Source organism: Trachinotus anak, unplaced genomic scaffold, assembly GCF_046630095.1.
Source record: "Trachinotus anak isolate AG129_WGS33_773 ecotype Australia unplaced genomic scaffold, CSIRO_AGI_Tana_v1 ptg000018l, whole genome shotgun sequence".
In the NCBI taxonomy this organism is placed as follows: domain Eukaryota; kingdom Metazoa; phylum Chordata; class Actinopteri; order Carangiformes; family Carangidae; genus Trachinotus; species Trachinotus anak.
Window position 1 is genome coordinate 14,451,894 of NW_027273869.1, and position 22,982 is coordinate 14,474,875.

The 22,982-nt window shown below is 41.5% G+C and overlaps 1 protein-coding gene across 5 annotated transcripts in view; it reads right to left on the minus strand.

Annotated features, from left to right (window-relative positions):
* The window catches only part of anks1b (ankyrin repeat and sterile alpha motif domain containing 1B), a 211,973-nt gene that overhangs the window by 99,270 nt on the left and 89,721 nt on the right, over positions 1 to 22,982 (minus strand). For all 5 annotated transcript variants that reach the window (XM_071502474.1, XM_071502472.1, XM_071502473.1 and 2 more), the window contains 2 exons: positions 19,195 to 19,326; positions 2,606 to 2,762 (listed from right to left, as the gene is read on the minus strand). In XM_071502474.1, coding sequence (XP_071358575.1) covers positions 2,606 to 2,762; positions 19,195 to 19,326 — 289 coding nt within the window. The remainder of the gene's footprint in view (positions 1 to 2,605; positions 2,763 to 19,194; positions 19,327 to 22,982) is intronic.

The window sequence follows — 22,982 nt, forward strand, 5'->3', positions numbered from 1 at the left end:
TTTTGTGTTATTTACCTAATTCATGTTCACATCTTCATTTCAGATGATTGAAGACTCTATCCAGTAGCACACCAGATGACTTATCGAGAAGTGTCATTTTTTGCAGTGTAATGCACCAAGTCCCTCTCTGCTCTTCCCTTTTCCTCTTCTCTCTTTCCACTCATCTCAGTTCCTCTTTCTTCATCATCACTGCCTTCCTCTCGGAGCCATATAAAGAGAGACTGACTCACACCCATGTCCAATTATGCTGACATGTGACTGGACTCAAAGCAGGAATCCAGGATTTTCCTTCCTTCTGCATTGCAGATTCGCGCTCATGTAGATGGCTTAGCCTGAGACGACCCTCCAAATGTACAGACTGTCTCTCACCTTTCGTTAACATCTGTCTCTGTGCAACAGGGACGTATCTGGAGCGTGGAAGTCTTTTTTTACCTATGACATGGAAATGTATGCAGTCCCGCCTCACTTCTTCTCTCTTCTCTGATTTTGGCATTTTGTTTTTTCTTGCCTCTTTTGCTCACTAATTATCTCTTATTTCTCGCTCACTCTCATTTCCATTCTCTCTCTATGTCTCTCTCTCTCATTTGGCCAGGTAACAGCGCTCAGAGAGCTGAGAACAAACACAACACCCACACTGTTCCACTTACGTCAGTGGAGCAATTTTCTACCAAAAGACACTTTGACATAGAGCAGCTAACCTCCCAGTTCGTATACAGACACACACACACACACACACACACACATGCACACACACTCTACTGTATATTGACAGTTCATCTCTTCTTTATCTTACAGCCAATCACGGAAGAGATGTAACAGCCAATTGTGGGACAAGACACACTTGAACACGCACACAAAACAAGCCTCTACAGTAGTCTCAAACCACTCCTGTTTAGGGGTGGGTGGGGGGGTGGTGGTGGTGGGGGGTGTCACTAGCAAGGCAGTTCCCATGGCAACCTACAGGTGACTCACCAGCTGGTGATGCAGTTGCCGTGACAACCTGCTGCAATGTGTAGCATCGCTAAGGGAGCTGAGTGAAAGGGAAGAAAACATTGTGGGTGTTTGTTGTCGTGGGAGTCGAAGTATAACGCCGCAGACCAAACAAGTGATGAGCAAACAGAAAAGACTCAAAGGTCTGAGGCTGGAGGATTAGCTCACACTGACTCCAGTGCTGAAGACAGATGTGAAGACGCCGTGGATGGCAGTGAAAAAGTAACTGAATCAGGAATAAAGTGCTGAATAGTTACTTTAGTTATGAATTCTTATTTGTAGAGGATTTATATACCAGGAAGAAGTGGTCTTCTTCCTGGTATATAAAAAAACAAAAGTTACGTGTTTCTTTGTCTTACTTTGGTCAGTGAAAAGAGGAGCTGCAGTGGTCGGACAGACAGAGAGAAAGTCGTGTTTTGTAGAACGTTTAAAAAAATAACAAAACAAAAGAACTACAGCGCAACCAACCCTCTTTTCGTGATTGTATTATGGTTGGTTTCCAACACCGAACATAAAGGATGGAGTCGTCAGACGCCACTCGTCAGGCTCCAACAGGAGCGCTGCTAAGTTAAGTGGGTCCCAAGAACACCCCCCCCAATATGGGAGGTTAACAGGGAAGTGTCTGTAAACAGAGTCTGTCTGTTTGACATTTAGTCATATTGTCAAATTACACAAGGTGCTTCGCAATAAGAATTGTCTTGAAGCTGCACTAATCAATATCTTTATGCGAACAATGCAGCAAATGATCAATGTGTATGTCAAGAGTGTCGCTGACAGAGATGAACGATGCTGTGTTTTCCCTCAGCTGCATGGAGCGTTTTAGCGTCTTTTAGCTCATTGTTTTGGTTCTATTTTTTAAGTTCAGCCTCACACCTCTCGTTGTCAGGCAGCGGTTGTTATAAAAAAATTTAAAAAAAAAAGCTCTAATAAACCCAAACTAGCTGTCCAACAAAAGAAGGATAATGTTATTGACTGGTGAACATAGTTTCAGGATGAATGTCTGAGAACAGACCTAAGAAAAGTCTGAACCAATGAACCACGGGCACGTAACCAATTAATCGACCCAACACAGGTAGAGGGGAGGCGGCAGTTACATGGTGTGCACCTTAACCACTAGGTTACAGTTGCCCTTTCCTAACTTTCCCTTCAGAAATAATTACAGTCCAAACAGTGCTACATACAGAACTTCAACACTGCATGTATTCCAAACAATGTTGCTCTCACTCTCACCCACATTTTCCACACCTGTTTATTGCCATGGAACTTGTGTTTGTGTTGAATACATAAACACAAGTTTGGCTTGTCACCCAGGTGGTCTCACACTGAAGTCACGATCTGCCATCATTTTGTTCAAAAGTTGAGGACTTCTTTGAACTGAATAAATGCAGGTGTAAGGTTTTCAGTTGCTGGATGAAAGGACACCTCACTTTGCACTGTTGCCCAAGTTGCCATCACAAGAACGAGTAAACCTTTTGAAGGGCAACTTCCCCTTGGGGCTTTTTGCTGACCCCCAGTGGTTTTGCATCTCAGCGTGCTGCCTGCTGTGGTTGCAAAGATGGGTGAGGATGACAGGTGACACACTGACTGAAAGCTGGTCTTGATATTTTTGCCTTACCATTGCGGGGACAGGCATTGAGGCGGTGGTTGATATCGAGTGAGCAGGGTTTGCGTGTGACGGCGGTGGTCACAGACTCGTACGGGTTGTCTTCGTCCTCTGGGAGGAAAACATCCAGAGATGGTGAAGTGACAATCTCTGCTGAACGCTTTGAGTCCTGGGAGAGAGATAGAGGGAAAACAAAGAGAAAGAGTGAGTGTGAGAGTGTGCACGATTTGATTTGTGGTCTTCACTGAGCTAAACACAAACACACGACTAACGATATTGTTAAATATGTGCTGCAGCCATACTGGCCTATTATCCTTTCCAAAAGACCCATACAATGATGTATTATGATAACTAATAGCAAAGTGAAGAGGCCTCTCACTGAGTCCAGATGAGCAATGTTAGACCAGAGTGTTATTTTGATTTCATGAGCTTCAACAGAGAAGCACAGCAAAAGAAGAAAAAAAAAAAAAGCAGTCTATCCAGGGTCAATGGTGTCCATCTTTTTGTTCACCTGTTCGCCTGAAGTGCATGATGGGAAACAAAGAGAAAACAACCAAACACATCAGCTCAGTAATATCGCAGTTCAGCTCAAGGCCATCATTGAAGTCCAACCACGTTCACACAGTTCAGTTATCATTAAAGATTTAGGCCAATGTTCAAAGCAAACACTGAAAATAAATGGTTGGAGAAACTTTTCTTTCTTCTTTTTCAGTCCTGGAGAATTTGTTGTAGTGTTTCCTAACGGTCCCTTCAGGACTTCTGGGTTTTGTTCTCTGTGATCACAGTGATCACCGAGGTTTTGCTGGAGCTTTTCTTAAAAGAAAAGAAAAAAAGAGCATTCATGCTTTAAAAATGTTGAGACTAGTAAAAATTTGGGGAATTCACAGGCAATCTTATGTTGATTTGTTAGTCAAGTGTTTTTAATGAACAGTAGATTGTACCAAAATTACTGCAATTTGTGGAAAATAAGTCCATCAGTTAGGCTTAAGGGTTTTATGTGAAAAATGTGTGAGAAAATATCTACGCTGCACAAACGTGATATTTTTCAGATATGTTTTATAATCTTGAACCTTAAAATATGAGATACAGGCTTTACTTAAGGCTTTATTTCAGTTTATTAACTCCCTAACTGGTGAAAGAGGAGGCTGCCGTTAAAATCTATCATTTGACGGTGCAATCGCTTCAGGGTCTAATCACATGATGTAAATTAATTTTAGAACAAAGAGCAAAAACAGCTGCTGAGTAACCGGACACAAAATTCCCTCAAACACAACAGCAGCAGAATTGAAATATCTTATAAACTTCATCAAAAACAATGTCTATTTTGTCTCCAGCTTGCAGCTCAATTTGTTTTGTTTTGTTTGTTTGAAATATACCTTAAGAGGAGTTCTATTCCCAACTGAGGTTATACCAAACTAAGACAAATCAATCTACTTTTTAAATCACATTAGAGCGCTGCCTTAAGAAAACCACAAAATAAAGGACATTTACTTGAATGGGAAAGTGAGCCCAGACGTACTAGTACTGCATGTTATATACACACCAGCCAACCAGAACATGAACTAAAATATGAATATGTAAAATGTATGGAAAAGCAACTAAAACTGACAGCTGAAAGTCGAGGTCTCCTTCTTGAGTTTACTTATATGTTTTAATGGCTGACCTTTTCACGTTGCCGTGATATTGCCAAAGTGGTGGCACATGTCATCGCTCATTCGTATTAATCTCAAACAGGGCTTAGTTTGCTGAGCGCGGGCGAAATGTCAACTTATTAACTAGATGTTGGCTCAGAAGAGGAAACAGATGCACTTCTCCTACGGATATGTGTCCTAGCATCCCCCCTGACTCTCGGTCTGCCATTAACCTCGGCATGATCCTCAACAACCTACTGCCCCATCTGGTTCATACAGCAGTCACAGCTTCATAGTGCAGATCTGCTCCCGATAAACTCTGAGGGATCAGACGCAGCAGCCTCACCAAGACGTCTAAACAGCTGCAGGTGGAAGCTCATGTAAGGTTTGTTGTCTTTGCCTATTCTGCATCCTCGATCCACTGAACATCTCTCTCTTCCTCCTGGCTTTCTGTATCTCTTAACTGTCTTGTCAGGGCAAAATAAATATATATATAATCTTTAGAAGAGTAAATAATAAATCATCATTAAAAAAGAAAAGAGTCTCTATCGTTTTATGACACAGGTGGGCCTCACCACTCCCCCATTATGCTCTATTTATCACCAAAATAAAGGTTACAAATCCCAACACGCATGAGGGAAAAGGCGCTTGTTGTTATTCTTGATAATATGTTATTAGACTGTTAATGGGAAGGGTGCTCTTCATTCACTTTTCTTAATTAATGCTGCTGCACTTTTTGTTTGTGTAGCTTATTGTAAGTCACTCTGAATAGAGAGTCTGCCAAATGCCTAAATTGTAATTTGCATACCAAATGAAATGCATCGATGGTTTTCACCAAAAGGGACTTGCAGCGTCTCCATTTGAAGACAATTAATTCAGAGTAACATGTAATGAAATGTTGCTTTGGGTCTTTTATAGAACAGAGTTCTCTCTGTGCATTTGAGGAGAATTTCAGATTGCACTTTGTTGCAGCATTGGTGAAAAGGTTAAGCCCCAAAGGGCTCAAAGGGAGAGCTGAGGACCAAAAGGTCCCTTATCTCCGGGGCAGATGTGTACCCAGAAAGAATGAAAAACAAGAGTGAGTGATGTGGAGCAAGGGAAAAGGTTACAGGGCTGAGCGTCATTTCAGCCAAAGAGACAAAACATTTCTTTCCAGCAACACAGCCCTTGGACGTCTGCCTTCTTCCCACAACGCGACACTCTATCATCATTTCTGAAGTGTCACTTGGCAACCTGCCCCTGGTTGTACCCTTCCTAATGGGATCAGTAGTAAACTTGTCACCATGGCGATGAGTTGTGGCTATGCATATGCCTGCTCTCAACCCCACTCCAAATATATTTCTCAAACCTCTCACTGTATCTTCCCCCCTCCCTTCACCCTCTCCCAACCCACTTCCCTCATTCAACAGCCATTACTCTTGCTGTCAACGTCTGCTACTACATTACCCAGACTACACCAGGCCATCAATCACACTCTGAACACACTCAAAATAGATTAATCATTCTGGCTGATAGAGCAATCAGTCTCTTGATGATTCCTCTTACTCGCACCACACTTTATTGAAGGCCTACAAACCACTGCCCTCCCCACCCCTCCTCCTTTTCCTACCTCCATCAGCACTCAATTAGACAGCCATTACAAGCTAATGGAGATCCAGTCAGTCTTTTATGCCTTCACTCTGCAGGTGGCCAGGCCTCGACTGACGCTGATTTGACGTGACAGCCTGGTTAGCTGCAGGTTTCACTCACAGAGCTGAAGTAAAGGTTGAGAACTCTCTGACAGAGTCATAAAGAGGCTGCTGCTGCTGCTTTCATGGTCATGAAAACTCTGCTCCAAATTATTACTTCGTCTGACAGCTCAGATTAAAAGTGCAATGAATCATCTTCACATTAATTCTGAGACTTAAGCAATAATTGTGGTAAAAAAGCAAGACCCTAAGTAGGAACGCTGGTAGTCTCAACAAGTCACTATTTCACACAGTGTTTACATGCATTAAATAACAATCTGGTTTCTACAAGATGTCATGTAAACCAGAAACCTGGGTTATAGTGGATTCACGAGAGCAAGAAAGCCATTTATATGTGTAAACAGGTTTCTAATTAGCCTTTTAATGATAGTTGAGGTTGGTGAGATGGTTTGTCAGTACAGACTGAAATATCTCAACGACTGGATTGCCATGAAATGTTGAGTCGGGTTAGACTGGTTAGATTTACATAACAAGAACACTTTGGTTAGGGTTCAGCAAAGATTGTGGTTTTGGTTAAATGTTAATACACTAAACACTTCCTGTCAAGTCACATGTGGCTTTATATTATTGTCATAAATGGACCATGATCCTTCACTTAATTCATTGCTACAAGTGGAAACTTTCATGCAAGAGTGGATATTGTGGGATGATTTTATGGATACCATCAGAATCAATATTTCTCATAATGTTGATAGAAAATCTCTGGGGTATTACACGTATTTCAGGTTGCAAATTAGTAGTCCGTAAATGTCATTTTTGCAGACAGCATCGCTGTAACAGAGAGGCTCAATGAGAGGAAAGTTTATTAGTGTAACAATGAATTCTTGTATACAAAATAATTCCATCTGAAACTGAAACTAACACAAAGTAGAAGTCAGTTTCCACCTGTGACTATTTGTAAAATTCAACCATACTCTGTAGGGACTGCATCAAACAGTCAAACAGTTCTGATCTAACGCAGTTAGACTGACGCTGCTTTCTAAACCTTGCTTTCTAAATAAGGCCACAGTAGGGGAGAAATATATTATGTATTTTTCACATTTTTTATTTAACAGGGGCAATGCACATTAATAAAACTTGCTTTAAATGTTCCAGAGATGGCCAAAAGGCTGTTTTTCTTCTGTGGGCCCGCTTCAAATATACATGGATTTCCAGTAACCAGGTTACAACAGGACCTGATTTCTCTTGGTTTCCTGTGCGAGCTTACTCACAGTGTGTGTTACCAGGAAATGGCTTCATGGCACGAAGCTGGAAGAGGGTGCAGTTCTTCAAAACAAGTGGAGATAAAGCTTTCCAAGTAACTGGAAGTGAAAGTATATTCAAATGGAAACTGAGACAAGTTGAACGCCTGGAACGCCGAGGAAGCGACAAGGTTAATGGGAAATGCAGTCCAGACTGGCAATAAGACATCAGCACTATCATGTTGGATTAAGGAATAATGTGAGATTGAGGCTATCACTTATCTCAACCATGGTCTCATTTGTTTACAGTAATTACTAAGATGTCGTCATAAATTAACAATGAACTTCCGAAGCTTTAAAGTGCCACAGGTAGAGTAGCCTCATTAGGAGATGCACTGAAGAAAACACATGAGGAAAGCCCAGAGACAAAATGAGCTCAGGAAAGAGATTCATCAGCAACGTCTACTGGGAGAAAAAATTAAATATAATTTAAAGGAGTGACGGAAAAGGGAAAGAAAGCAGGAAATGATTCAGAAATGTGCCTGAAATTATCTTTCAAGAACCACAGAGAGACAAGGAATCATCCATAGCATGCAGTGTATACTAATTTCTCATTCTCCTGCTGTGTGCTCTCGCCATTTTTTTCCCCTTTATCACTACTTCGACCTCTTATCTCTCTCCTCCACCTCTACATCATCTTGCATTATTCCTGTTACTCTAAATCTGCAGCTTCCACCCAAACAGCTTAGGGAAGAAACAGAAGGGGAAAGAGTGGGGGCCAAAGCTGATAGGCGTAGCAAAAACCATCGGCTGGCATAGAGACAGAGGCAGAGAGAGAGAAAAAGAAAGGGAGAAGAAAACACAGGTAGACTAAAGGATGCCAGGATCCAGCTCAACACTTACTTTGGAGTTTGTGTCAGCGAATCCTGAGGAGACGAGCACGAGACAGACAGACAGAGCTGGAAGAGGAAAATGAGTTCGTGCTGAGGAAGGGAAGCAGAGGAAGTGGGAGTGCAGGGCAGTTTAGAGCTGAGATTTCCTCACACACACAAAATAGGAAAGACAACACAGAAATAAGACTCAACTACAGGCAACACACTTGATTTCTTACAGAGAGAAGGAAAGAGACAGAAAAACAGCCAATTCCAGAGAGAGCAACGAGCTGTAAATTTGAGCAATCCCCTTGCTCTCAAACAGGACAGTCACTTCAAGGAAATCCCTTCCACTCAAGTCCGCAGTGTGGAGATGAAAATAATCCAGCAGTGTGACAACAGGTTTGGCTACCTGATCTTTTGATGGTATCCTCGCTACTCGTCCTCCTCGGCCCCGAAGAGGTCAGAAGGCTTTCAAAAGTGCGAGGGAAAGGCTTCACGCGGCGGCGATACGAGCAGTCCCTCCAACAAACAAACACACTCAGTCTTCATTCATTTCCCTCCCTCTTCCCTCCACCCTCCTTCCCTCTCTATCTTTTCGGGGCAGAGATAGGACACAGAGAAACTTGTGTCTGAGCTGAACAGGAAGAGAGCAGACAAACAGAGGCCTCCTCTGGCCACTAATTAGCAGGTCGTATGCAGCTCCCGTCCTACTGCAGAGGCAAGATTAAAAGTTTTAGTGTGTGTGTGTGTGTGTGTGTGTGTGTGTGTGTGTGTGTGTGTGTGTGTGTGAGCATGCACCGGTGCCTGCACACGTGACCGAAGCATTGTACGTAGCGGTGTGTGATCTGATCTGTGTTGTAATGCAGCCTGGTGTTTGAATGTGTCTGTCTGATACAGTGAACATGTGAGCTCATGTGAGAGCTTATGTGTTCTTGTCTGTGTGCACATAACTGAACCAGTGTGTGTGTGAATCTGTGTGTGTGTGTGTGTGTGTGTGTGTGTGAATCTGTGTGTGTGTGTGTGTGTAGGGCTGATAACACAAATAGGAAATATGGTATTGCGGCGGTCACGTCCGAGGAACTTCTATCTTAATCCTGTGACTCTCTCTTCCTCTGTGCCTGTTAACTCCATACTGTAAAAGTCACAACCCAACCCGCCGCTCCACACACTGTACGCTGAGTTCATAGGCCATCAGATATGAATAGAGGCTATAATTTGCTGGTATTTCCTCATGGTGGCTATTTGATTAGAGAGAAAAAGGGAGGGCTGGTCACCAGAGAGGACAATGGACCCTCTGAGGGCCTCATTGAGGCGAGAGACGGAGGGAGGTGCAGTCATGAGGGGACAGTAGGGGAGAGACATACTGACCAAAAAACAGGGGAAGGAAAGTCAAGGAATACGGCTGTAATAAAAAAAAAAACCAAAACAAAAATCACAGTACAGTGTTTTCTATATTCAAGAAAACACACAGTCTTCCTGAGAGTGAGATAAAGAGATTAATATGTGTTAATTAACCTATTTTAGCATTTAGATTAAAGGAGGATCAAACAGCTCGCCTGGCTCTTCTAAAGGAGAAATGAGAGTCTACAGTCATGCTAGCTGCTCTGTGAGGCTTCATGTCAGCACAGTGGTGTTTTGAACTGAATGCTAATGTCAGGATGCTAACATGCTCACAATTACAACGTTAACAATGTTAGTACCTTTTTCAGCATCTTATATCAACAGTGCTTCAATGCAGCGTCACCTGTTTTATTGCAGGTTGCCAGATGCTGTTAGTGAGCGCAGGTTTCTGTCTTTGCACAGGTACAGATTTGTCTAATCTGGCTGATCTCACTGTTACAACAAGTCCTCGGGATGCTGTGCACAGCTGCTGCGCCTGGCTGTTGTTTGCCAGGAAACTGTTCATTTAATCCCCCCTAAAATCACACTTTGTCTTCTTTATATTTTTGCCTGTGTATTAAACAGATTTTAAAAAAATGTGAAACATCTTATTTAGTCCTCAGTGATGTTAGTAGGTGTTTATTTTCACTTGCAAGAAAGCAAAAACAGTTTGAACTATTCCTTTAACTGTTAAAGAAGAGGAGAGATGAAAACAGTAATTAGTTGATCTGGACATAAGAAGAGAGAGATGGAAGGAGCTAAGTGTGAAACTGGGAAACAGAAAAAGAGAGAAAGAAAAAGGCGAAGACAGAGAGGTGCAGGCTGGCCGGAGCAGTGAGCAGGGACTGCCTTGCAGAATCCGTGGCTGGATAATCCCACAGAAATCAGCTAGCTGAGCCACCCATGGGACACCGACAGTCGCTCCTCAGAAAATAACACCCTTCACATTCCCCATGATGGCTGCTGTATTGAGCAAAGCTCTAACTGTGGCTTTCCCTGGCTCCACGCTTAATCCCACAGACACGGCAACCAGCCAGAGCGAGCGGCTGCTGACAGGGAGCCACTGCAGTGCGACCGAACTTTTACTGTGTTTAACTGCATAACAACTTTGGTGGAAGTCAATTCTATATAAACAATAAAAGCAATAAATAGTATACAAACAGGCTAAGGTGACATGAGCACTCCAAGACAATAAGGAAGCATTTCACTCTTGCCACATCTGTCATGAGAAATGTTACTGCTTCCAGATCAAAATGCTTAGGTATACATTCTTACCATGATTTATAAATTATTAGAATTTATAAATCTTATCATGTAATTTCATAGTATACTTAGTTTTGATTTGTAGCATTTTCACATAAAAAAAATACCTACAATTTCTTCAAAAGCAGAGCAGTTTGAACTACTTTTTTTCATATTTTCATTTATCAAAATATTTCTGTTCATGCTGCACGAGGACAGTTTACCACTGTGTAGGCTGGATGCTTGAATTCAAAGCAGCTGGAGAATAGTTACACTACAAAGTGTATTTTTATATTCTGATTTTTTTTCACTTGTTTCCATTAAACAGAATAAAAATGATAATGTAAGGAAATAAAATGGGACTCAGTGACTCTCTTGTGTTGAATGAGTTTCCTGGTTCTTTGTGTATCCAGCAGTACATTTACTGGTGGCTCACAGTGCTAAAAACGACTTCCCATTTGTTACTTTTATGGGTACTCTGCTTTTTATATCTCAATCATGACATAGGGAATTGCTTTAGAGGATGCTTACAACTCCCGTCGGCTTCAAATCATTCTTGAACGCACAAACACACACACACACACGCGCACACACACACGCGCACACACACACACACACACACACACACACACACACACACACACACACACACACACCACAGCATGACAGCTGATCTGCCCTTGTTTTTGATGGGCTTTGTTTTGTGGACAGGACATGTTATGATGGGCTCCTGAGTATTATAGGTTGTGTCACTGTAATTTTAACCACTAAAATACAATACATCTCTCTCATACTTCATTTTTAAAATGTCCATAAAGTTAGAAAAAAAACACACAGGACATCTGTGCAATAACCCAAACCATATTTTCATCACCGTAATCATGGAGCTCAAACTGCTCTTACATAGTTAAACTACATTCAAACTCGTACATTGAGTTTAATGTAGTTAAACTCCGTAATGTCCTTACAGCACAGTGTCTTTATACTGTCAGGACAATATAACTCACCTGGAAATCTTCACTATAGCCAGGTACAGAAATATTGTTCGACAGTGATGAAAGAAATAAAAAAGGAGAAGGTGAACAAAAAAGGCCACAAAGAGGAGAACGAAGCAGAACATTAGACCCCAAATTATCTGTCACAAAGTCATTCTCCCTGAGAAATCCACAAACTGTCACATGACAATTCTGGGGAATAAAAAGGTCAAAGGCATTAAACCGCAGCTCAGAAACATGTCTAGTGATTTAAAGGACTGCCTGCGACTTTCACAGTGTCTTTATTTATACCCGCTGTGGCCTCCACATTCAGTCTTTAAGTACACGTATTCGCTTTCTAGCTGAGAGGAAGATGAGAAGATCGATACCACTCTCTATGAAGCTACAGCCAGGAAAGAGTTATCTTAGCATTGAGACTGATACAGATGTTACATCTCATTTGAATTAAACAACTGATATATAACATGTTAATTATTAAGCAAAGCAGATCAAACACAATACAATCAGTCAGTCCATCACTTTGCTATTAAGCTCTACTTAGTGAACATTAACATGCTAACATGCTAAAGTGAGATGGTGAATATAGGAAACACTATACCTGCTAAACACTAAGAATAAAGCATTTCAGTGCAGACATAAACAAGCTGCTTCTAGTCTTTATGCTAAGCTAACTAGCTACTGGGTATAGCTTTATATTAACCTTACAAACATGAGAGTGGTACCAATCATCTCATCTAACCCTCAGCGGGAAAGCAAATAAGCATATGTCCCAAGATATACAAAACATTTCAGCTGCTTTAACAGAGATCCGCTTTGTTTCTGTTATTCAGAGTCGAAACTACAGATCAAATTAAATGTATTGATCCCTGTACAATAACACTAAATCAAACTGCTTCTGCTCAGTCTCTTTCAAAAAAGTCCATTACCTATGATAGAAATATAAAAAATCATTAAAGATGACAAAAACCTGTAACACTAAGCTTCTTTTTCAAATCAATCTTTCCATGAATGTGTTGCCAGGAGGAAAATGAGGAGGACAAACAGAAGCTTTGTGCAAACAACTTCAGCTCTGAATATCTATGAGTCCTTTCAGGACCATAATACAGTGTTTCATATAAAAACTCTATATTTAAATCAAGACTCACGCAAGACAAGGATATATCTGTATGTGAGCAGACAAACTGTTTGTCCTGTTTAAATATGAAAAGCCCAGTTACCATATCTTAAGTCGATTAACAGATGAACAGAGACAAAGCAAATGTTCCCCTTATCTCTCTCTGTCACCTGCGTGTGTGAACTTGTGTGTTTTGTGTGTTAATCCCTGGGATGTTAGCTTGGTTTGGACTCACAGCAGCACCAAATAATTGCACATATTCCACCACTCTAATGGCTTTTCTGAAACATTTTCGGATTGAATGTCTTGCTAAATTGCAGCCCAACACCAGCGGCAGGGACGGTCTATTATGATACAGTACGAGTGAAATAGGATGTGCGTTTTCTTGTTTGTGCTCTCTCTGTATTGTAGCTCCTATTCCTCATTCTTTAATCTTTTCTCCCTTTTCCTGTTTACCTCAGGGATGAGGAGATATCTGACCTCCAGCGGGAAGTCAAACTACACCAACAGAATATCTGCATGTACTCAAGGGCAGCATATGTGTGTGTGCCAATCCATTTCAGTAGAAAGTATCTGACAGTAGATATAGGTGTGTGTGTGTGTGTGTGTGTGTGTGTGTGTGTGTGTGTGTGTGTGTGTCTAAGTAGAAAGTCAGAGTAGGATAAAAAATTGTTGGGTTTTTCTTTTACATTAATTTGTATTTTAAGCTAATGAAATGAATAATTAACTGAAAGATGTAATTAAAACTCAAAGAGCAAAAAGACAGAAACATACTTGACTTTCAATAAATTCAAATAAAAAACACATTTGTTCAATTCTACTCAACCAAGCCTGCGAGTAAGTGTTCTTTTGAATATCTGCTGATTATTTTCTTGTTTGGTTGATGAAATATCGTGAATAAAGGGCCACTGTAATTTCCCAGAGCCTAAATCGCTTGTTTTATCCAATCATCAGTCCAAATATATTCAATTTGCTACAAAACATGACAAAGAAAAAGCATCAAATCCTCACATACAGTACGAGAAGTGGGCACCAGTCAATGTTTGGCATCGTTGCTTGAAAAATGACTGAAAATAAATAATCAGTTATCCAAATACTTGCTATTCAATTTTTCATTGATCGACAAATAATCAATAATTGACCCTAGTCTCACCTGGTATTTGAAAAAGTTGCTAGTTTTCCTGCCATCTCCTTGTCCTGAGGCACAGATATGGGTTTTGTGGCGAACAGTCAGACACTAGGTCAATGTCTGCTGGGTAAATAAGAAGCTACAGCCAGCAGCCATTTATTTTCACTTATCTTAATGACTACAAACAGCTGTTTAAACTATTCCTTTAAATATATCATGGCATTGTTACAGCCCAACTCTCGACAACTATGCAAATGAAACATTACACAAAATTTTTTTTTACAGAAACTTGTGATCAATCCCAAACCGTTTAATATACAGTGGGGGCTCAGACTTCTGGTCCTCACCCATTCTCCCACAGAGCACATTCAGTCCTTCATTTACAGGCTTATAAAGCTCTCCACGGAGTCCCTGCCCTCTCAGACACACCTGCCTTTGATGTTCCTTAACATCTGCAAGAGCCCTCATGGCTTTCTGCTCTTACCCTGTGCCAGCACGACACAGACCTGCTCCCCACCGAACACCTTAGAACTGCCGGGGCTGAGAACATTAAAGGTCAGCAGCCACCTGCTCGAGAGCGGGAAACAGAGCTGGAGAAAGAAAGGAAACTTATAAGTGAGTCTGAGAGAGAGTGAGGGAAGAGAAAGATGAAGGAACAACAGGAAGGAAGAAGTAAAGGCGGTGAAATGAGGAGAAGCTCGGAGACACAGTCAGGTGATGCTGATGTGTGCGATTGTGTGTGTGTGTGTGTGTGTGCGCGGCGCTGTGACGCACCTGAGCTGATGGTAACTGAGATTTGTCAATGGTGGACATCCCACGCCTGACATCTCATGAATTCCTGTGTTGCCTGGCAACCCTACCGACCTCTCTTCATCTGTATCTTTTCTCTTGCATTCGTTCATTATCTTTCTCCCCTTTCATTCTCTCTTTTTATGCTTTCAAGGTTTCCTCCGGTGAAACCTTGACTCTGGAAACTTCTTTTTTAAAGTTTAACGTGGCGGAGGAAACCTCCTCCACACACACTTTAGCGTCAGTCGGTGTTCACATGGCAATGGTGGGAGGAAACCCGTGGCTGGTGACGAAAATTCAAAACAGGGGACGCTTCATAATGTATGCCCGTATGCATATGCGCACACACACACACACACACACACATAAACATAAACATGTGATGTGCTAATTTCATTAGCTTGAAACAGAGTGCACCACTTCTGTTTTTCTGGATTATGTAACACAAACTACAGCCTCAATCACATGTGCTGTCACACACACACACACACACACACACACACACACACACACACACACACACACACACACAATAACGTCACTAATAATCACATTCATGTAATTTGTGCATGCACCTGCTCAGGCATGTGCCCACTCACACAGACACACACAAAAAACAAATACAGAAGCTTCCTCAGCCTCAACCTGCTTCATTTCAACAACAAACCCTATGGTATTTTAAAACACCTGAGAATCTGGTTTCAAATATTAAAGATGCTATTATCAATGTTTTATTCTAATATTAGACCCTCTCACCTGAAGTTAAAAAAATTAAACTCAATCTGAGCTGCTGCTTAAGGAAAATCTGCAGGTTTTGGTATCACAATCTTTTCTCTGTGACTTGTCAGTCAGCCCAGTTTTGTGACTGACAGTCTTGAGTGACAGCTGGACAAACTCAGCATTCAGACAAACGATACAAAGGTTAACACTATTCTGCAGAAATATAATGTGAAAGAAAAATGAGGCAGAGAGCCAGATGAACATGGGGCAGAGGCGGGCGATATAAAACAAGCTGCAGAAGAACGGGGTTGACAGAGCTCCTGCGGGACGATAAGAAGAAAGGAGGAGATGGACGTGATGCGAACGACTGCAGCACACAAATGTTTCACTTGGTCCATTCATCCTCAGAGAGGAAGCACAGGCGTCTGTCTTTATGTTAACTCTGTTTATTCACAATTACAGAGGACAAATTAGCATGGAGCTAACTTAATTATGCAATAACAACTCCATTTCTCTTTCCTCCCCCATCCTGTTCCTTCCTTCTCGTATCCTCTTCCACAAAACAAACACACACACTAACCCACCCACACGAACTCACGATGAAACGCCAAATTCAGACACACGTTTGTATAGAAACACGCCACCAAATATGCCGTGTATACCAACAAGCTTACTGGCATACTTAAAATACACAAAGGGTCTTCTTTTTTTTTTCTATGCACCGACAACTTAATTCACACAAACAAACACACACACTCGCACTCATCCAGGTGCAAACCTCTCCAGGCAATGTGCCAGTCAGGCAGGCAGGCAGGCTGCCAGCATACAAGACAGAGGGTCTGTTGTGTTGTAAATGTCAGATGTCCCGGTGTTTGAGCCAACACGCATCTCACCACTAAACACTCATCTGCACATTAACCACACTTATATTCACAGCAGGAAGGGCACAGGGGGCAGGAAGGAAGAGGGAAAGACGGAGAAGGGTTAACAGGAAGTAGAGCAGAGTTTGGATGAAGTTTGCTTTTCTTGGGTTTTGGTGAAAAATGCAACAGGAAACTGCACACATCTGGGAACAGGTGAGGATTTCTAGTCATATAGTCCACATCAATATCAATATAACACGACCTCAGGAAGCTACATGGTCATATGTACCAATCGGGAAAGTCTAGTGTACCAAGGAGACAGATCTGACCATGGCAAGATTTGTTTTTTCTTTTTTTTTTTGGTTAATAAATAATTTGTTTTTACTGATTTTAAATCTATGTGCCCTCCTCCTTTATCATGACTATTTAGCCAGCTGGAAGCCATCTTTGAATGTGTGCTGATGAAGAAAATACACATAATATTACACGCTGGTCATGTTTAAACGCAGTATTGCATTGCTTCTCATTCTCCTGTGTGGCTTAGTTTGTAACATCAGATTGGCCCCATAGAAGCCTATGAGAACTGAAATAAGAACAACATTTAAATATATAAAATAAAAACACAATAATGACTGACAAAGACTGCAGAAATAGTTATGATTCATATGGTAAAAGCAAAAACAACAGATGCACAAAATGTGTACATACACATTGCTGCTACACAAGCGGTGTGTAACAGGACTTCAGTTTCTCTCTCTGTGGGTGGAGAAATGAGCATAGCTAACACAATTTTTTCATTTGGGCAAAGACGGCAAATAAACAGAGCTACAAAGAATGAGCATGGGACACTCACGCTGCAGCCTCAATTTAATTTAGGTTCGTAAAATGGGTAGATTTGATTGTTTTAAGTGCAGTTTACAGCTGTGGGCCGAAAGCTCATGTATTATAATTTGTTGAAGATAATGCAATTTTCTATATATCTTTTTTTTTTTGTACACCCTTGTAATTCTGTAAAGTAATCCAAGCCTTCTCATACACTTGTTTCATGTGTATATTTGTATTTATTTCTCTGGTTTTACATTGGTAGATGCACATGATACTTTGTAATTATTGAATAATGTGCAAACAGTAGACGCAGTAACAGAACTATGGTCATATCAACATGAAGAACGCCTGCACTCTTACACCCATTGTAATTAACTTGTCTGTTTCAGCTGTCAAATGCTCCGTCTGTGCTGCAGACGTGCGGCGCTGTAAGGAAAACAGCGTGCTCACATGAACTGTTGACACCAGAGCTCAGACACCAGATATCGACTCTCTCTGTGTCGTTTGAGCGTGCAACTGCATCACAGGAGTTTTCTGGCTGAGCAATCAATGTTGGTCCTTTTAAGAGATGGACGGAAAGATAGAAAGAGACGGATACTGAACAGATTCACAGTATGTAGAGCGGCCAGGAGAGCCAGTCTCTCTGGTGACGGCTCATTCACTGCGTTCCCACGGTAACCAGTGAAAGTATTCACTCAGAACAATGGCGGTATCACTAGCCTGTAATTTCACTGTAGTGAATAACCGTGCGTGCATGTATGTGTGCTGCACTACTCTCTACACCATGTGACAAATTTATTGTGTAATCAGAGTGCATTCAGACCTTATCCACATTTTGTCCTTCAGTCTACACTTAATATCCCATAATGAAACAAACACAATTTTATATTTTTGGAAATTTATGAAAAAGGAAAAACTGACTTACGACCCTTCACTCAGTAATTAGTTGAAGCACTTTTGGCAGCGATTGCAGCCTCAAGTCTTCTTGGGTACGACCCAATAAGCTTTGCACACCTGGATTTGGGGATTTTCTGCCATTTCTCTCTGCAGATCCTCTCAAGCTCTGTCAGGTTGGATGAGGACCGTCTGTGCCATTTTCAAGTCACTCCAGAGATGCTGGATTGGGTTCAAGTCAGGGCTCTGGTTGGTGCTGACTTGGCTGTGCGCTTAGGGTCATTTTCTTGTTGGAAGGTGAACCCTGGGCCCAGTGTGAGGTCCTGAGCGCTCTGGACCAGGTTCTCATTAAGAATGTCTCTGTCCAGTCACCCTGTCACTGCTGCTGAAAAACACCCCCACAGCATGATGCTGCCACCACCCTGCTTCACCATGCATCACTGTTAGGATGTTATTGGGCAGCTGATGAATAGTGGCTGGTTTCCTGCAGACATGACACTTAAATTGAGGCCAAACATTTCAATCTTGGTTTCATCAGACCAGAGATCTTGTTTCTCACAGTCGGAGTCCCTATGGTGCTGTTTTGCAAACTCAAAGCAGCTTTCATGTGTCTTTCACCGAGGAGAGGCCTCTGTCTGTCCACTCTGCTGGTGGAGTGCTGCACTGATGCTTGTCCTTCTGAAAGCCTGTCTCCCCCCGATTGTACAGTCTGCCCAGGTGGCCGGCTGGTTCGTCAAAACTTCTTCCATTGAAGAATTATAGAGGCCACTGTGCTTCAATACAGCAGAATTCTTTTTGCAGCCTTCCCCGAGACCTGTACCTCTACACAACCCTGTCTCTGAGCCGTGCATATCAATCAATCACGCCCAATCAATTCAGTTCATCACAGGTGGAATCAAGGTGTAGAAACAGCTCGACAACAATCAAGAGAAATCAGAGGCAGCTGAGCTAAATTTCAAGCGTCGTCACGGGGAATTGAGTGTAGCTTGACGAGGAAAAAATGAATTTAAACATCAAAATGTGAAAAAATGTGAAGGGATCTGAATACTTTCCAAAGACACTGTATATATTGACTATGAAGTGATGTGATTATTATGTTATATACATTTCATTATGTGCACACTGAAAATGCATTACAATGCAAATAAGCAGTGGAAATATTCTGTGCCCAATTACAATAGGTTCATTCATGCATGTGTGTGAGTCTGCGCTTACCTGTGAGAGGCTGGAGAAGCCCAGGTTGCGGCAGCCATTGCAGGGTGTCAGGGCCTCCCAGAATCCAGTGGGGCCACAACTTTTTTCTGCCTCATCTTCCTCCAGCGCAGGAGCAAGAGGCGGGGTCGGCCGCTGTCAGTTCAAATGCAGAAAACAAGTCGATTCCCAGAACTCCAACAGAGCAATCGAGTAACAGTGAGGAGGTCAAGGGTCAGAGGATATATGTGCCTTCCAAGCTTAATCTGCATTTGCATTATTAAAAAGAGCTTAAAAGGAGAGATCCTAAGTTTATGTATGCAGATTGAGGAGAGGAGAGATTTAAGAGGACAGGAGGCAAAGTGAAATTCTTTCTCAGGTTGCTATAATCAATATTGTTACATTAACAATGGATTAGATTACTATATGTAATGTGAAAGTGGCCGCTCGTGAAGAATTATGATCCAGGCACTCTACAGAGCCTTTTAGCATCGGTAAATCGACTGTTTTGGTCTTTACGACAACATTTTTTTGCTTGAGTCTCAACAGAGTTTTCTTTGCTTTCTGTGGAAAAGCTCTAAAAACCTACTGTACACAACCTGCTGAGCATCAAACCTATAAACAGACTAAGTTAGCCATAGGAGCAGGTGGATACGGCCGAGGATGTGGCAGCTAAAGAGTGTTTTAGGAGTTGGTGCAGAACAAAATATGTTAGTGAATACTGCCATTGATTCATTTGATCTTGAACTTGTTCCAAATGCAAAGACAAAAACATTTAACTTTTAGTATGAATCTCCCTTTTTTTCAGATTTCTTTTTAACATTTAATACAAGTAAAAATATCTCGGAGGGCCAAACAGAAAAGGGTTAACCCGAAAGACAGAAGTTGCAGAAACAGCAAAACAACTTGTTACGCACACACACACGCACACTGTGTCCTTTCCTGGGGCACTTTGGCTCCCAGGAGGCAGGTGTGTGGATGAGCTTTGTGCCATTAATGTCAGAGGGCAGATTCAGCCCACCTGATATCTTGGTGAACCATATAATGCAGGAGAGGACACAGGTCACAGCAGATTACATAGACAGAGCAATACCACCAGGGTGTCTGATATGTAGCAATGGGAGGAGCAGAGACACCATGGCAAGGGAGCTGCCAGGGAGCTGAGGGAGGTCGGATGTAAAGAGGGAGAGGATTAAGAAAGGAAGGAATTTGGAGGACATGTTAAAGACAGGAGGACATGCTTAAAGAAAAGGCTTAAACAGGAAGAAAACTAGGAAATAAAGCTGAGAGATGTTCCAGAGGGAGGAGGGGGGGGCAGATGGGAGGAGCGGAAGAACAGCAGCGAGACTGGAAACTGAGGCACAAAATGAGGCTGAAACCAAAAGGTCACCAATCGTTCCAGATTGCAAAGCGGCCTCTACAACACTGGAATAATGATTGATGTGAGACAGACTGCAGTCTTCTCACACACACACACACACACACACACACACACACACACACACACACACATCCTGCTCTGTATGCATGAACAATAGACAGATACGTCCTTTCATTACAGTAAAAACCAGATATCAGTTCAATAGAACGAACACAACATTAATTATTCATTCCTGAAGACTGCATAACTGATCAATATTACATTAGCTGTCTATGGGAAACCCTTAAAGGGTGAGATTACTACTTTGGGAATTTCCTCGGCTTAACTACATTAAGATATATCTATTTTTTTATTGTTGTGTGTGCATTTTGAAGGCTTGTTAACATGATGATGGAGGAAACTGAAACTCTCATCAGTTCGGTGAACCTGAACTGACTCTATTGCAATTTAAGGCTCCTTATCTTACATTTTAGTGAGAAAAATACCTTCATTCTTTAAAGTAGATCGATTTAAACTAATCTTCACCCAGATTTATGTCCCCTGCTGCCGGAAGACACCGCTGACCACAGATTACTGTAAACATGACAACCCAGCTCAATTTCCAGTTGTAGAAAAGGGAAAAGGTGAATGGAGAGAAAATGTCAATGAGCAGCTGAGGAAGCACCAGAGTCTGTCAGAATTCATTTTTGAAAGAGCAATAAATGGTTACACATGGTTATACAAGAGTGTTTGTGCTGATAAGATTTTTGTGTTAATAATCTTTTTATATAGTCCCTGTGAGCAAGTTAGCATGCCAGTGGTAACATGTAGAGCAGTTAAAGCTTTGCCTAATAACATCACAACTTAACTACATTTTTTAATATTTAAAAAACAAAAAAATCATAATAATTTGAATAAATTCAATTCAATTTCACTGAAAATAATGAGTTTGACATATTTTAACTGAATGTATGCATATGTATTTCAGTGTAAATGCTGCCTCGGAGACACTAACAATATTGATTGATAAGCAAAAATGGCAAATATTCATTGGTTACAGATTTTCAAATATAAGGATTTTCACCTTCCTCTTTTATGTGCTGCTGTGAATTAAGCGCCGGGAAACTGTAATTTGTATTTGTCACTATTTCCTGACATTTTACTAAACATTTGATGCAAATGATAAATTAAATCAGAAGAAACAGTTGACAGAAAAATTGAAAATGAAAATAATCTTTAGTTGCAGCCATGCTTGCCGTATACAGCAGAAAGTATTACCAGTGTCAGTAAACCAGCTGCACTGGCATTCAGAAACACGTTTGGTCTAACCCTCATGAGTACACATACTGTATGTAGTCATTTGAATATCTGACACGCACACACACACAAACGTGCATTTCCATTATTTCATGGTTTACACACAGTGGCTACGGAGGCAAAGTGAGAAGCCTGCATTCTTCATGTGTGTGTCTCTGTGTGTGTACGTGTGTGTACGTGTGTGTGTGTGTGCTGTCCTGGCTTTTTACATGTTTTATTCATGTGTAATAGACACATTGAATCACAGACTAATGGCTCCGGCCACATTCACAGACACTGTGAATGTCAGTAATAGAATACAAATTGGTGTTTAGAGAGGGGGGGCAGGCACAAGATGGATTGAGATAATTACACCTTAACCGAACAAAGCTGTGTGTGCTCAGTGTACATGCACAACATACTTCAGCTTGCATTCATATTGAGCTTATTACAGAAATGGAAAAGATAATGCACTATTGATCAGGGTCACAATATTCTTCGGTGAGGTGTGAGGGGTGTAAGGTGTATGTGAACAGAAACAGACATGCCGTGATAAAAGAGGGCGAAACAGACGGAGACAATCGCCTTTCTTTGGATGCTTCTCTGTCTAAACGCTCAGGTGGGAGGTCAGCGTGATAGATGACCTGCATCAGACTCCCTGCACAGTGGATCTGAAAAAAGCCCAGAGCCTCGGCGCCATGCTGCACTGCCTGTCAGAAATGAACCGCAGCTGTGATTCTCTGGTCAGCTAACACTGATAAAAGTCAGCTATTTCCACCAGAATGGACCTCAAAGAATAAGATCTGATCAGTTTCCTCCTCTCTCTCTCTCTCTCTCTCTCTCTCTCTCTCTGTGAGGGAATGGAGAAAGATGAAGTGAGTGTGTGAATGAGTGAAGTATGAGCCACCAACAATATTTCAAATTGGAAGAAGCAAATTGGCAGAAGCAAGGTAAAAAAAAAAAAAAAAAGGTCTGCAGGCAGTGAAAGGCTGTTTGAGCACAAATAATAATCACAATTTTAAACATATCCATGCAAACAACAATCAGCAAACACAACCATTGTGTTTCATGAACAAGTGAATACTGAATTGGACCAGCCAGCTCACTGGCTGTCTGACACTGCCCTCTGTTGTCAAGATGGACAAAGTACAGCATT